Source organism: Macaca thibetana, chromosome 1 (assembly GCF_024542745.1).
Source record: "Macaca thibetana thibetana isolate TM-01 chromosome 1, ASM2454274v1, whole genome shotgun sequence".
NCBI lineage: Eukaryota > Metazoa > Chordata > Mammalia > Primates > Cercopithecidae > Macaca > Macaca thibetana.
Genome location: NC_065578.1, coordinates 77,368,410 through 77,380,657, shown reverse-complemented (window position 1 = coordinate 77,380,657; position 12,248 = coordinate 77,368,410). Strand labels below are relative to the sequence as shown.

Here is a 12,248-nt window from a genome sequence, read left to right as displayed (position 1 = left end):
GTAAGTAGGGAGGGAGAGAGGCTGAGATGGAAGGTTAAGGACAACTAGACTTGCTCTCAGTTCTCCAGAGTATAGAGCCACTGCTTTAACCTGAACAGAATGAGCAGCGTTCCAACTGTCCATGGAACCTGACTGTCCAGCTGTAGAAGCTGTCCTAAGCTTCCTTACCTCCCTATACATTTTAATAATATAGATATTTATATGGACTGAATGTGTGTGCGTCCCCAAGCCTAATCCCCCACCTCCTACCAGGTGATGGTATTTGGAGGTGGGGTCTTTGGGAGGTGACTGTGTCATGAGGGTTGAGCCTTCAGGAATAGGATTAGTGCCTGTATAGAAGAGGCCCTAGAAAGAGCTCCCTTTCCCCTTCTGTCACATGAGGATGCAACAAGATGGCTGTCTACGAACCAGGAATTGGGCTCCCACAAGATACCACATTGCCGGCACATCAATCTAGGACTTCCCAGCCTCTAGAACTGTCAGAAATAATTTTTGTTTATAGGCAACTCAGTTTATGGTAGTTTGTTACAGCAGCCAGACAGACATATACATACATACAAATTGCCCAAGATAGCCTGCAAGAGCCTTCCACTCCACTCAGGATAGCTGGGTTGGTGATTGCAGGTAAGAGAACGTGAAAGGGCTAGCTATTAACCTACAGGTAGCCAGGGTTTGAAGAGGAGTCTACCCCTGCCCAAGGGTGTAAACTTTACTTTAGGGTTGTTCAGATATCTTCTTCAGGGTACTTCTAGCACAACAGCAGTCTTATCCATTTCCTACCCTCCTGACAGCAATGAGGTCTATAAGGCAGCTGGTTGGATCCTCCTCCCACTTCTCAAAATGAGTCATGTTTCTCTTGCCTGAATTTTTCATATAAAAATGAGGCTGGTGCTCAGGAGGGGATATCAAGCCTACGTAATGATTGTGATATATTTATAACTTCTCAGATGGGATGATGTAAATCCAGAAAATACCATTATATTCCATTTAAACTGAATATTATTTAGAAAGAAAATACAGAGAATGAATGGTTGAGTGTGCTTCTACTTTGTAAAACACATGTCAGGGATCCTTGCTGCTTCTGAAAAAGATCTGAGTTATTCTCATTGCTTGCAGAATAAAATCCATACAACTTCAAGGACATTGGTAGTCTTACTACTATCTATGTCCTCAGCTGCCTCTCCTACTATATCCATTATCTACTTTTATTTAGTAAACTTTTAAGGAGCAGCTAAACCACCTAGCTAACCATCTAGGAACAAGATTTAAAAAGGAAAAAAGTCCCAGCCCTCAGGAAGAAATAGAGGAGTCACTAAATTCAATCTTATGTGCAAACGCTGTGTTAAAAATCATGCAATAGCGGGCATTCAGATTTGTGAATTCACAGGGTAGGCTTCTTGGAGGAAATTATGGGACTAGAAAAGTGAGTAGGAGTTACTGGAACAAAGAACAGCATGAGAAAAAGCACAATGGAATGAAACAGTTAAATATTGTTGAATGTAAAAGGGATTATTAAGAAGTGAGATTGGAACAGTGGGCATAGAAGAGGACTCAAGAGGCAGACAGGAATATGAGGCATTGTTTGGCTGGTAGTAATTGGTTTGTAAGTAATGGGGAGCCCTTGCAGGTTTTTGTTTGTTTAGACAGTCCTGCTCTGTTGCCCAGGCTGGAGTGTAGTGGCACAATCATAGCTCACAGCAGCCTCAAACTCCAGCTTGAGTGATCCTCCCACCTCAGCCTCTTGAATAACTGGGACTACAGGTGCATACCAGCACCTCTGGCTATTTTTGGCTTTTTTTTTTTTTTTTTTTTTTTTTTTTTTTTTTTTTTTTTTTTAGAGACAGGGTATCACTACATTGCCCAGGCTGTTGTCAATCAAACTCCTGGCTTCAAGGATTCTCAATTCTCAGCCTCCAAAAGTGCTAAGATTAGACTGGTATGATCACAGCATTAAAAGACTAAAAGAGGATGAGAGGAGTCAGGGAAACCAAATTAAGGCTGCCTCTTTAGAATCTGCATTGTAATAACCCAACAGTGACAAGTGATAACTGTCAATACCTTCCAGGCAAAGACCACCAGGAATTCTCACCTGCAGTTTATTCCTCCTTGTGAGGAGGGTGACAGCACTCTATGGGAGATTCTGGGGGTTTCAGAAAGAAACATTAGAAAGGATTTGGGCTTGTGTTAGGTGATTTGGGAGAGGGTCCAAAGCATGGGTTTGTTCTGGATAGGGTGCTGTCAGGAAGTGGGTGCAATTCTATGACCAGGAATCTTAGTAAACCTATCTGTAAAGTAGGAGAAATTACCACAGTCAGAGCAGTCTTATCTGCTGTTGACATTCTGTGCAATTATGTGCAACAGAACGCCAAGGCCTTCCTGCAAGTGCCAAGGCCGCTACCAGATGTCAGGGACTGCTTCTCATACTTTTTCTACTCAGTTTTGATGGGCTTACTTCATATTCCTCAGATCTCAATAGTAATATTCATGCCCAATTCCCAATTCTTTCATTTTTTGTAGATTTTTGTAACTTGTTTTTCCAGGGCAGGGGGTGCTATATGCAAGTCAGTAAAACCCTATTTTGCCCTACTCGTCCCAGTTTCTCATGTGTGAACCAAAAAGATAACAGTTCCACTTGCCAGTTATTCGCACTGCTGGGAAATGATAAAGTCTGCAGAACATTTCATGTCTTCTAGAAGTACCACATAAATACAGAATATTGACTTTCAAAAGAGCTCAGTGCTAGTGTCAGCAAGTTCAGAAAAGGAAGCAGTTTCTCGGAAGCCTCAGGAAGCAGCTCCTCATACGCTGTAACTCATTTAGGAAGTGACTTTGCTTGCAAACAGAGCCTCGAGCTTCATAATTTCTAAGATGGATATATTAATTAGCTTGACTGTAATAATTATTTCACTATATCAAAATATCATGTTGTATACCTTAAATATATACATTTATTCTCAAAAAATTTTAAAGATATGAGTGATGTTCCTCACTACCCCCACCTAAAGGCTAGTCTCTTACCTCATAGCAGAACATAAAAAAAATTAACACCTACATAAGATATTAGTATTGTAACCAATACTAAAGCTTTATGCTAAAGACACTGGGTTTTAACTACTGAATTTGTGAGGATCCTTTTATTCAACAAATATTTTTTAAACTCCAACTATGTTTCAGGCACAGTCTAGGCCCTTGAGGGCCACATCAGTAAACAAAGACAAAAATCCTTGCCTTTATGGAGCTTCTATTGGGGCAGGGGGGCAGACCATAAACAAAATCAGTTAAATATACATAGGATAGATATGCTATGGAGAAAAATTAAGCAGAGAAGGGAATAGGGAGTGCTGTACCTAGAGGCGATCAGTGCTAGCCTCACCAAGAAGATGACATTTGAATAGACTTAAGGAAGGGCATTCTGTAGGAAGAGGTTCTGGCAGAGGCAAAAACCAAAGCAAAAGTCTTAAGGCTCCAGCATTCAAGGAGACCAGGCTGACTGGAGCAGAAGGAGCAATGACTTTGAAGAGGTAACAGAGCCCATAGCCCATCATAGTATTTTGGTTTGTTCCAAGTGAGAGGGGAAGCCATGAAAAGTTTAGAGTCGAAAATGAGATACAAATTGTATCTCAGGGACAGCAACTTTTGAGGAGTTTTGCTATAAAGGAGAAATGAGATGGTAATACAGGGGATGGCAACAGGTGTCAAAAGAAGGTTGGTCTGTTTATGAGAAATAATAGCATGCTTGTGAAGATAAAATCTCACCTTAAAAATCACAATTCTAGGCCAGGTGCACTGGCTTATGCCTGTAATCCTAGCACTTTGGGAGGCCGAGGCGGGCAGATCACCTGAGGTCAGGAGTTCAAGACCAGACTGGCCAACATGGTGAAACCCATCTCTACTAAAAATACAAAAATTAGCCAGGCATGGTGGTGCGTAATCCCAGCTATTAGGTAGGCTGAGGCAGGAGAATCACCTGAACCCACGAGGTGGAGGGTGCAGTCAGCCAAGATTGTGCCACTGCACTCCAGCCTGGGCAACAGAACAATACTCCATCTCAAAAAACAAAAATCAGCAAAAAAAGTTATTTACATCATTATTGAGGTAATTGCTTGCTGAGTAAATGGGCTACAAAAATGGAATCTCCTTGGTGTGCATTTCATTTTAATAAGTTACTTCTGTTTCAAAGTGAACCACTGAAATATTATGCATACTATCCTATGATGACCAATACTTTATCCTGCATATGATTAACTTTTTTTATCCAGATGGAAAACTTGCATTAATGTTGGTTACATGCATAAACATGATAAAATACATATATACTGGAGTTATAAAATGTTATAAACTTTGAGGTAACACGTGAAAACACCTCGTGTACATTATCTTGGAAACTGACCTTGCAAGTCAGTGCACTGAAAATGTTGAAAGTGGCTACCAAACTATTGCTGAGACTCTGGAAAACTTGGGAAACAATATATCTTCATGGGAGGGAAAAAAAAAAAAGATGGGCACAATGGCTCCATGTCTGTGCTATTCAAAAGACTGAGGTAGGAGGATCCCTTGAGAGTAGGAGTTCAAACCACCCTGAGCAACGTAGAAAAACCACATCTCTAAAAAAAAGTTTTTTTAATTAGGCAGATGTGGTGGCACATGCATGTAGTCCCAGCTACTTGGGAGGTTGAAGCAGGAGGATTGCCTGAGCCTAGGAGTTAGAAGCTGCAGTGAGCTACAATCACACCACTGCACTCCAGCCTGGGCAACAGAGTGAGACCCCATCTCATTAAAAAAAAAAAAGAAAGAAAAACAGAAAACAAAAAAAAGAATACACTGAGTTCAAATCCAGGCTCTGCCACTTGCTACGTGTAATTATGAAAAAATTCTGAACCTCAAAGTCTGTTTCCTCTCTGTAAAGTGGAGATATTAATAATAATACTTACTTCTTAGGGATTAAGTAGATTGAATAAAATCATGTACCCTGAGCTCAGAATAATGTCATATATAATGATGAGGAGAAGTGTTAATGCAAAATACAGATACTCCTCTACTTACCAAGGTGTTATGTCCCAACAAATCCATTGTGAGTCAAAAATACCATAAAGTGAAAATGCATTTAATACCCCAATAAACCCAGAAAGTGGAAAAATCTTAAGTCCAGGAAGTTACATCCCAATAAATCCATGGCAAAGTCAAAAATCTTAAGTCTAACTATCATAAACCCAGGACCATCTGTAACTAAAACTGAAGTCCCTGGTTACAGGAAAGACATTTAAAGCTGTCAGTTAAGTATACTAACAAGCTCACTAGCTTAGGAATCAGAAGATCCAAGTTTAAATTACAGCCCAGTTTTTTTCTTGCTAGGTATGTGACCTTGGCTAAGGGCCAATCACTTTGCACTTCAGCCCTTCATTTAACTGTTAGGTATTAATAATTTTAGTTACCATGTATTAAGCCCTGATAAACTATGCAATCTGATACGTTTACATGCAGACTCCACTCTTCACAACACTCTTCAAGACAAGTATTCTAATCTCTATTTTATAGATGGCTAAAACTGAGAGAAGTTAAACTCATTCAAGTCCACACAGCTCATAAATGGTAGAACCTGGGTCCATGTCCAAGTTATCGCGTTTAACCTGCCACCTGCCTCCCCTAGAGATCAAAGGAAAGTGTCCTGTGAAAGTGTTTTTTGAAAAAAAAAAAAATCCTATATAAATGTAAAGTATTATTATTAGTAACCTATATCAGTACAAATAATTCACAGATGGGTTTACGATTTGCCCCTTAGTACCTGGGAACTTCGAAAGAACAAAGGGTTACACTTTAAGGTCTTTCGTCTCCTCTTGGAATTTTGCCTTGACCTCGATTTCCCTTGAACAGACCTGATAAACAACTAATTAAAGAACTCCAGGTGCCGCTGTATGCCACTTAAAGACAGCTCTCTGCACTACTGCGAGTCCAGGGCAACAAAATTATGTGCTTTTCCTAGAAATGTGGACAAAATATTTTGTTGAGCTAACTTCTCACACCTACCTTTGCAGTTCACTTGGGTTAGCACAAATAAAGTGATCACATAAACGTTCGCATAAACTAGTGCTTTCGGTCATGCCTGTATCAAACTTAGTTCCAGGCCCGCATGCAATCTAATTAAAGCAAATTTCAGTCCCGTTTTAAGGATATGATGTAAAAGAGCTGATTTTCCTCATGAAAATTTTGTTAACTAGTCCCATGGGATTAAGTATGAATCTCTAGGTTATCCACTCTTGGAATAACAGCCCAGCTTTTTAAACTTCTTGGAAATACCACCCAAGGATTTCTGGTGTTGATGTTAGAAATGACAGATTGGGGGAAAGTGGGCCTCCGTTTCGTATTACCTGGAAGGCTCTTCAATTTTTCCCCCCATTTAATCTGGGTATCACCTGGAAGGCACTTCAATTTTTTTTTTTCCGTTAATCTGGGGAGATGACCTGCGTGACTCTCACGCCTGCGGAGGAAACAGGAGAGTAACGTCCAGATGAGGTGGAGGGTATTAACCTGCCCCGCCAGATCGCTAGTCTGGGAAGGTACTCACACCTTGAACGGCCGGCGGAATCCGGGACATCTGGAGCAAACACATTTGCAAGCGGAAGAAAGGTTGCCTCCCCCAACCCGCTTCCCAAAGGCCAGATCTCGGAGCAAGGGGGAAGGTGACTTCCTCCGGTCGTGCCAACTTACCTTTTCCCTTCCCGGGAAGGCCCACTCACTTCCCCTCGGGACGCCCCCGGCGGACTCAACACGGCATGGATTTCGCGCTCCGGGAAGCGCCGCTCAACCCTCCTAGGCCCACCAAAGTCCGCGCGGCGCGGCGGAGAGGCGGGAGAGCGTGAGCACCTGACGCCTTACCTCCGACGGCGAAATCTCAAACGCGCCCGCGATCTGAGCGTAGAGCTCCTGGATGCTGGAGAAGCCCTCCACTCGGCCCGTGGCGCTCCCGTGCGCCAGCTGCGCGTGGAAGACCAGCCTGCGTGCGGGAGCCCGGGACGCTGAGGGGCTCCCGCCGCCCGCGCCCGTCGGCTCGCCCTTCACCAGCCCGGCGGTCTCCTTGGACTTGGCCTTCTTCTTCCCCCGTAGCCTCAGGGGCATCTTGCAGGGCCGAGGGCGCGGGCCCACCTGCGCTGCCGGCCGCCGCCTCCTCCCCGCCGGCGCCTCGGACTTTGCGCCCCGGGCCCCGCGCAGGTAAAAGCAGCCTCTGGGCCAATGGCAGCCGCGCTTCCGCCTGGCTGCGTCGGGTCGGGGCCTCGACCTCCACCCCTGGACCGGAGCAGCCGCCCGCCCGTCCGCCCGCCCAGCCTCCTCCGGGATGGATCTGGAGAGAAAGAAAGTTACGCGTAGTCCCTCATCCGATCACCAGGTTTATCCCCACTCCTTGTAAAAAATGGCTCGATTTCCGTGAAGGCCTGAGGATGCCGACGCTGCGGAACAGTACGCCTTAGAAGGCAAACACGCTGGCCCTTAGGTGCTTTTCATAAATCTGTAGTAGGCACCCAGGCACGATCTGGCCATAGGCCTTCGAGTCCGTACGTCTGGGCTTTTGGGGATAGGGATTTAAGTAGAAGTCAACCTTCGTCTGCATTTTCTGCGTCTTACACTCTGCAGGGCAGAATTGGAAGAGAAAGTCACATAACCTTGAGCTTGGTGCTATGTCGAATTCATAAACACCCTCAGCCGGGTCCTCGGCCCCTCTGAGTTTTCCTTTTGCCTATTTCCTGGGCCGCTTCCTCTCCCAACATTCAGCACGCCTCCAAAGTCATTTGCCCCAGCTCTGCCCTTCTTAGTCTCTACAGAGGACCTTACCTCATATAGTACAAAGAAAATTGAAGCCATTCGGTGTGAAGTATGAGTTCCCTCAATTCCCCACCCCGCGTTTATTGCATTGTTTTCAAGTCCAGTCCCCTCCAACTACGTTTTTTACAACAAAGCAGAACAGTCTTGAATTATTAGCTACGAAATTTCCTCACTTCTTCTCTGCTCTTAGACGCACTGTGATCAGACTTTGCCCCCACACTCTACTGAAATTTCACTTACTATGCAATTTCAGTGGAGTGAAATCACTATCATATCTTAATTACCAAACACAAGTAATTATTTTAGGTCTTTATCTTACTTGATCTGCGTTGCCCATTTTATTCTTCTTAAATTTTGTCCTATTTTAGCTTACTTACCTCTCCTCTCCCCATCCTCCACCCTGCTCCTTGCTAACTGCTACTCTCCAGGAATTGTATTCACCGACAGTTTTTCCTCCACTATCTTCCCTTCTTACTTAGCTTTGCATGTTCTTCCTGTATGACCACATCAACATTCTCAGTTTCACAGAGGTTGCTGTCTACCAAATATCTCCACCTCCAGCTTATTCTACCAGAAAGGGAATGTACTGTAGGAAACTCAAATTGAGACTAAACAAAACTGACCTCATCATTTCTCCTGAATGTATCTTTTCTTTTCTTTTCTTTTCTTTTCTTTCTGATAGTAGGATCACCAAGCACTCCCAGACCAGACATTGTGGAGTCGTTGTATCAGGATTTTTCCTTTTCCCTCACCTCTCACATCAATTCAGTCCAGAAAATCCGTGTTTCTCAACTTAAGGTTAGCAGATGTACTGGGGGAGGAGAGTCTTAAGAATTCCTTAGGCCGGGCGCGGTGGCTCACGCCTGTAATCCCAGCACTTTGGGAGGCCGAGACGGGCGGATCACGAGGTCAGGAGATCGAGACCATCCTGGCTAACACGGTGAAACCCCGTCTCTACTAAAAAATACAAAAAACTAGCCGGGCGAGGTGGCGGGCGCCTATAGTCCCAGCTACTCGGGAGGCTGAGGCAGGAGAATGGCGTGAACCCGGGAGGCGGAGCTTGCAGTGAGCTGAGATCCGGCCACCGCACTCCAGCCTGGGACAGAGCGAGACTCCGTCTCAAAAAAAAAAAAAAAAAAAAAAAAAAAAAAAAAAGAATTCCTTAGGAGCCCAGCGCGGTGGCTCATGCCTGTAATCCCAGCACTTTGGGAGGTGGAGGCTGGCGGATCACCTGAGGTCATGAGTTCGAGATTAGCCTGGCCGACATGGTGAAACCCCGTCTCTACTAAAAATACAAAAATTACCCGGGCTTGGTGGCGCACACCTGTAGTCCCAGCTACTCTGGAGGCTGAGGCAAGAGAATCGCTTGAACCCAGGAGGCGGAGGTTGCAGTGAGCCGAGATTGTGCCACTGCACTCCAGTCTGGGTGACAAAGCGAGACTCAAAAAAAAAAAAAAGCTTTAGGATAACTTTAACATTAACATTTTTATGTTTCTGTGACTTAGAAAAGTAATACAGGGACACCTGCACTGAGCCAGTGCGGCTGCTGGCGCTTCCCAGGAGAGCCAGGGCAACTTTCGACTTGGCCCTCATCCAGCTTCAAGTTTCTTCATCAAATCAGATAACAACACGCGAGCTTGTAGCCTTGTCCGGGAGACAGCAACAAAAGGAGCCAAAATAGTTTCTTTGCTGGGATGCTTTAATTCTCCATATGGCACAAAATATTTTCCTGAATATGCAGCGAAAATTCCTGGTAAATCCACACAGAAGCTTTCTGAAGTAGCAAAGGAATACAGCCTCACTAGAGGTTCCATCCTTGAAGAGGATGCTGGGAAATCATATAACACCTGTGCTCTGTTTGCACCTCATGGAACTTTACTAGTAAAGCACAGAAAGGTCCGTCTGCTTGACACTGGTGTTCCTGGAAAAATGACATTTCAAGAATCCAGAATGTTGAGTCCGGGCAATAGTTTCTCCCCATTTGATACTCCAAACTGCAGAATGGGTTGGGGCATCTGTTATGACATTGGTTTACAGAGCTTGCACAAGCACAGGCTGCCAGCTGTTGGTTTATCCAGGGGCTTTCATTTCAACCACTGGACCAGCCCACTGGGAATTGCTTCAGGCTCTTGATAATCAGGTGTATGTGGCCACAGTCTCCTGCCCCACATGACAAAGCCTCCTATGTTGCCTGGGGAGGGCTCTCAAGGAAGAAACAATCATGTATTCAGACACAGACCTTAAGAAGTTGGCTGAAATCCGTCAGCAGATCCCTATTTTTAAACAGAAGCAATCAGACCTCTGTGCTGTGGAGACAAAAAAGCTCTGAAGTTTATGTTTCCAACGTGTCACAAAACAAGAAGATATGATTCTGCAACATAATCAACTCCCTATTCTTTAATGAAGATCCTTTTTTTAAATTTCAGCCTTTTCCTTCCCAAGGAGCTCTCTATTGAGATGATAATCCTCAGCAAGCTGATATTTTCCACACCACATTAAATAGTTAAAAAGGAGCCTGGAGCGCAAGAGCTGGCTCTGAAGTTCCTTCCATATTTACGTTGCCTCAGAGCACTTTGTGAAAGTAACAGATCTTGGTATCCTGGTGATTGAGTCACCTAATACAAATATATTTGTGTCATGAACCTCTTATCCCACTTGCTGGAGTTGGAATCCATTATCTAGAAAGCTTGATCTGGTGCCATTCTTTTCCTAGCAGTACCTTGAAGTTCCATTTTTGGTCCTCAAGTAGCTATAGGACGTAAGGTGTTAGATCTTTGGTGTTTGCTAGAGGAGGTGGCAGCCCCTCCCTTCCTAACAGCCTTTGGGCTCTTCAAATTTAAGAAGAAGTTCATCATTCAACCCCAGACCCTCCTGGTCTTTGGGGAAAGACTAGGTCAACAATGACCCCCATGGGAGAATGGCAGTGGTGGCATTTGGTAAAGGCAACTTAGTATGAATCTCTGCAAAAGATTTCATAGGGTTGAGTGTCTGCAAGTCCAAAGTCCCTTTTTTTTTTTTTTTTTTTTTTTTTTGCTTTTTCCCCTAATAAGACTTTCTAGCTCCATAGATAAAGAATCACTGTACCAAGTGATTCTTAGACTTTTTGGTCTCAGAATTCTTTTACACAGTTAAAAATTAAGGACTGAAGCCTGGCACGGTGGCTTACGCCTGTAATCCTAGCACTTTGAGAAGCGGAGGTAGGCCAGGACCTGGCCAACATAGCGAAACCCTGTCTCTACTAAAAATACAAAAATTAGCATTGCGTGGTGGCACACGCCTATAGTCCCAGCTACCCTGGAGGCTGAGGCATGAGAATCGCGTGAACACGGGAGGCAGAGGTTGCAGTGAGCCGAGATCTCACCACTGCACTCCAACCTAGGCAATGGAGCGAGACTGTCTCAAAAAAATAAAAATAAATTAAAAATTTTAAAAATAAATTAAGGACTGAAGCCCGGCACGGTGGCTCAAGCCTATAATCCCAGCACTTCGGGAGGCCGAGGTGGGAGGATAGCTTGAGTCCAGAAGTTCAAGACCAGCCTGGGCAAAGTGGTGAACTCTGTCTCTACAAAAAAAAGAAAAAAATCAGCTATGTGTCGTGTTGCATGCCTGTGATCCCAGCTATTCAGGAGGCTGAGGTGGGAGGATCGCCTGAGCTTGGGAGGCAGAGGTTGTAGTGAGCTGAGATCATGCCACTGCACTCCAGCCTGGGTGACAGAGTGAGACACTCACACACACACAAAATGAAGGACTATGTCAGGCACAGTAGCAGGCATCCGTAGTCCTAGTTATCCGAGAGACCGAGGCCAGAGGAACCCTTGAGTCCAGAACCTTGAGTTCAACCTGAGACCCCATGTCAAAAATATATATGTATTATAGGACTGCCATGAGTCTTTATTTATGTATGTTAACAGCTAGTGGTGGGCTGTTAATTGTTTAACCAGCTATTCATGAAAAACCCCAATTTTGCTAATTTTCACTGTGTAGATACTTCACCATGGCTGAGTTCAAGCTAACTACATGACACCTCTAAACAGAGTTGGGAATATATGTACACAATCAGCTCTCAGGAGCTGGTGTAATAAAGACATTGTGTCATTTAACCATTGGAAAACAGCACTGGGTACTCAGAACAAGAGCGAAAAAGACAAATGACTTTAAATATTTTAAATTTGTAATTGACACATAATTGTATGGACTTTTCTTTTTCTGTTGATTTTTTATAGAGAGAGGATTTCCCTATGTTGCCCAGACTGGTCTCAAACTCCTGGGTTCAAGCAGTCCTCCCATTTCAGCCTCCCATAGTACTGGGATTACAGATGTGAGCCACTGCACCTGGCCTGTACTGACTTTTTTTTTTAATTAGGTGTACAATTTGGTAAAGTCTGACATATATATATATGGAGAGAGAGAGCGATAAATCACTTTGATGAAGA

General features: G+C 44.1%; 1 protein-coding gene and 1 pseudogene across 3 annotated transcripts in view; one reads left to right on the top strand and one right to left on the bottom strand.

Moving 5' to 3' along the window:
- The window catches only part of GIPC2 (GIPC PDZ domain containing family member 2), a 105,351-nt gene extending 97,529 nt beyond the window's left edge, over positions 1–7,822 (bottom strand). The window contains exon 1 of one of the 3 annotated variants that reach the window (XM_050805681.1): positions 6,874–7,822. In XM_050805681.1, coding sequence (XP_050661638.1) covers positions 6,874–7,113 — 240 coding nt within the window. In that variant the 5' untranslated portion in view covers positions 7,114–7,822. The remainder of the gene's footprint in view (positions 1–6,873) is intronic. The other 2 variants (XM_050805664.1, XM_050805674.1) reach the window with 2 other exon arrangements.
- On the top strand, positions 7,434–10,144 carry LOC126948845 (omega-amidase NIT2-like; annotated as a pseudogene).
- The last annotated feature ends 2,104 nt before the right edge of the window (positions 10,145–12,248 follow it).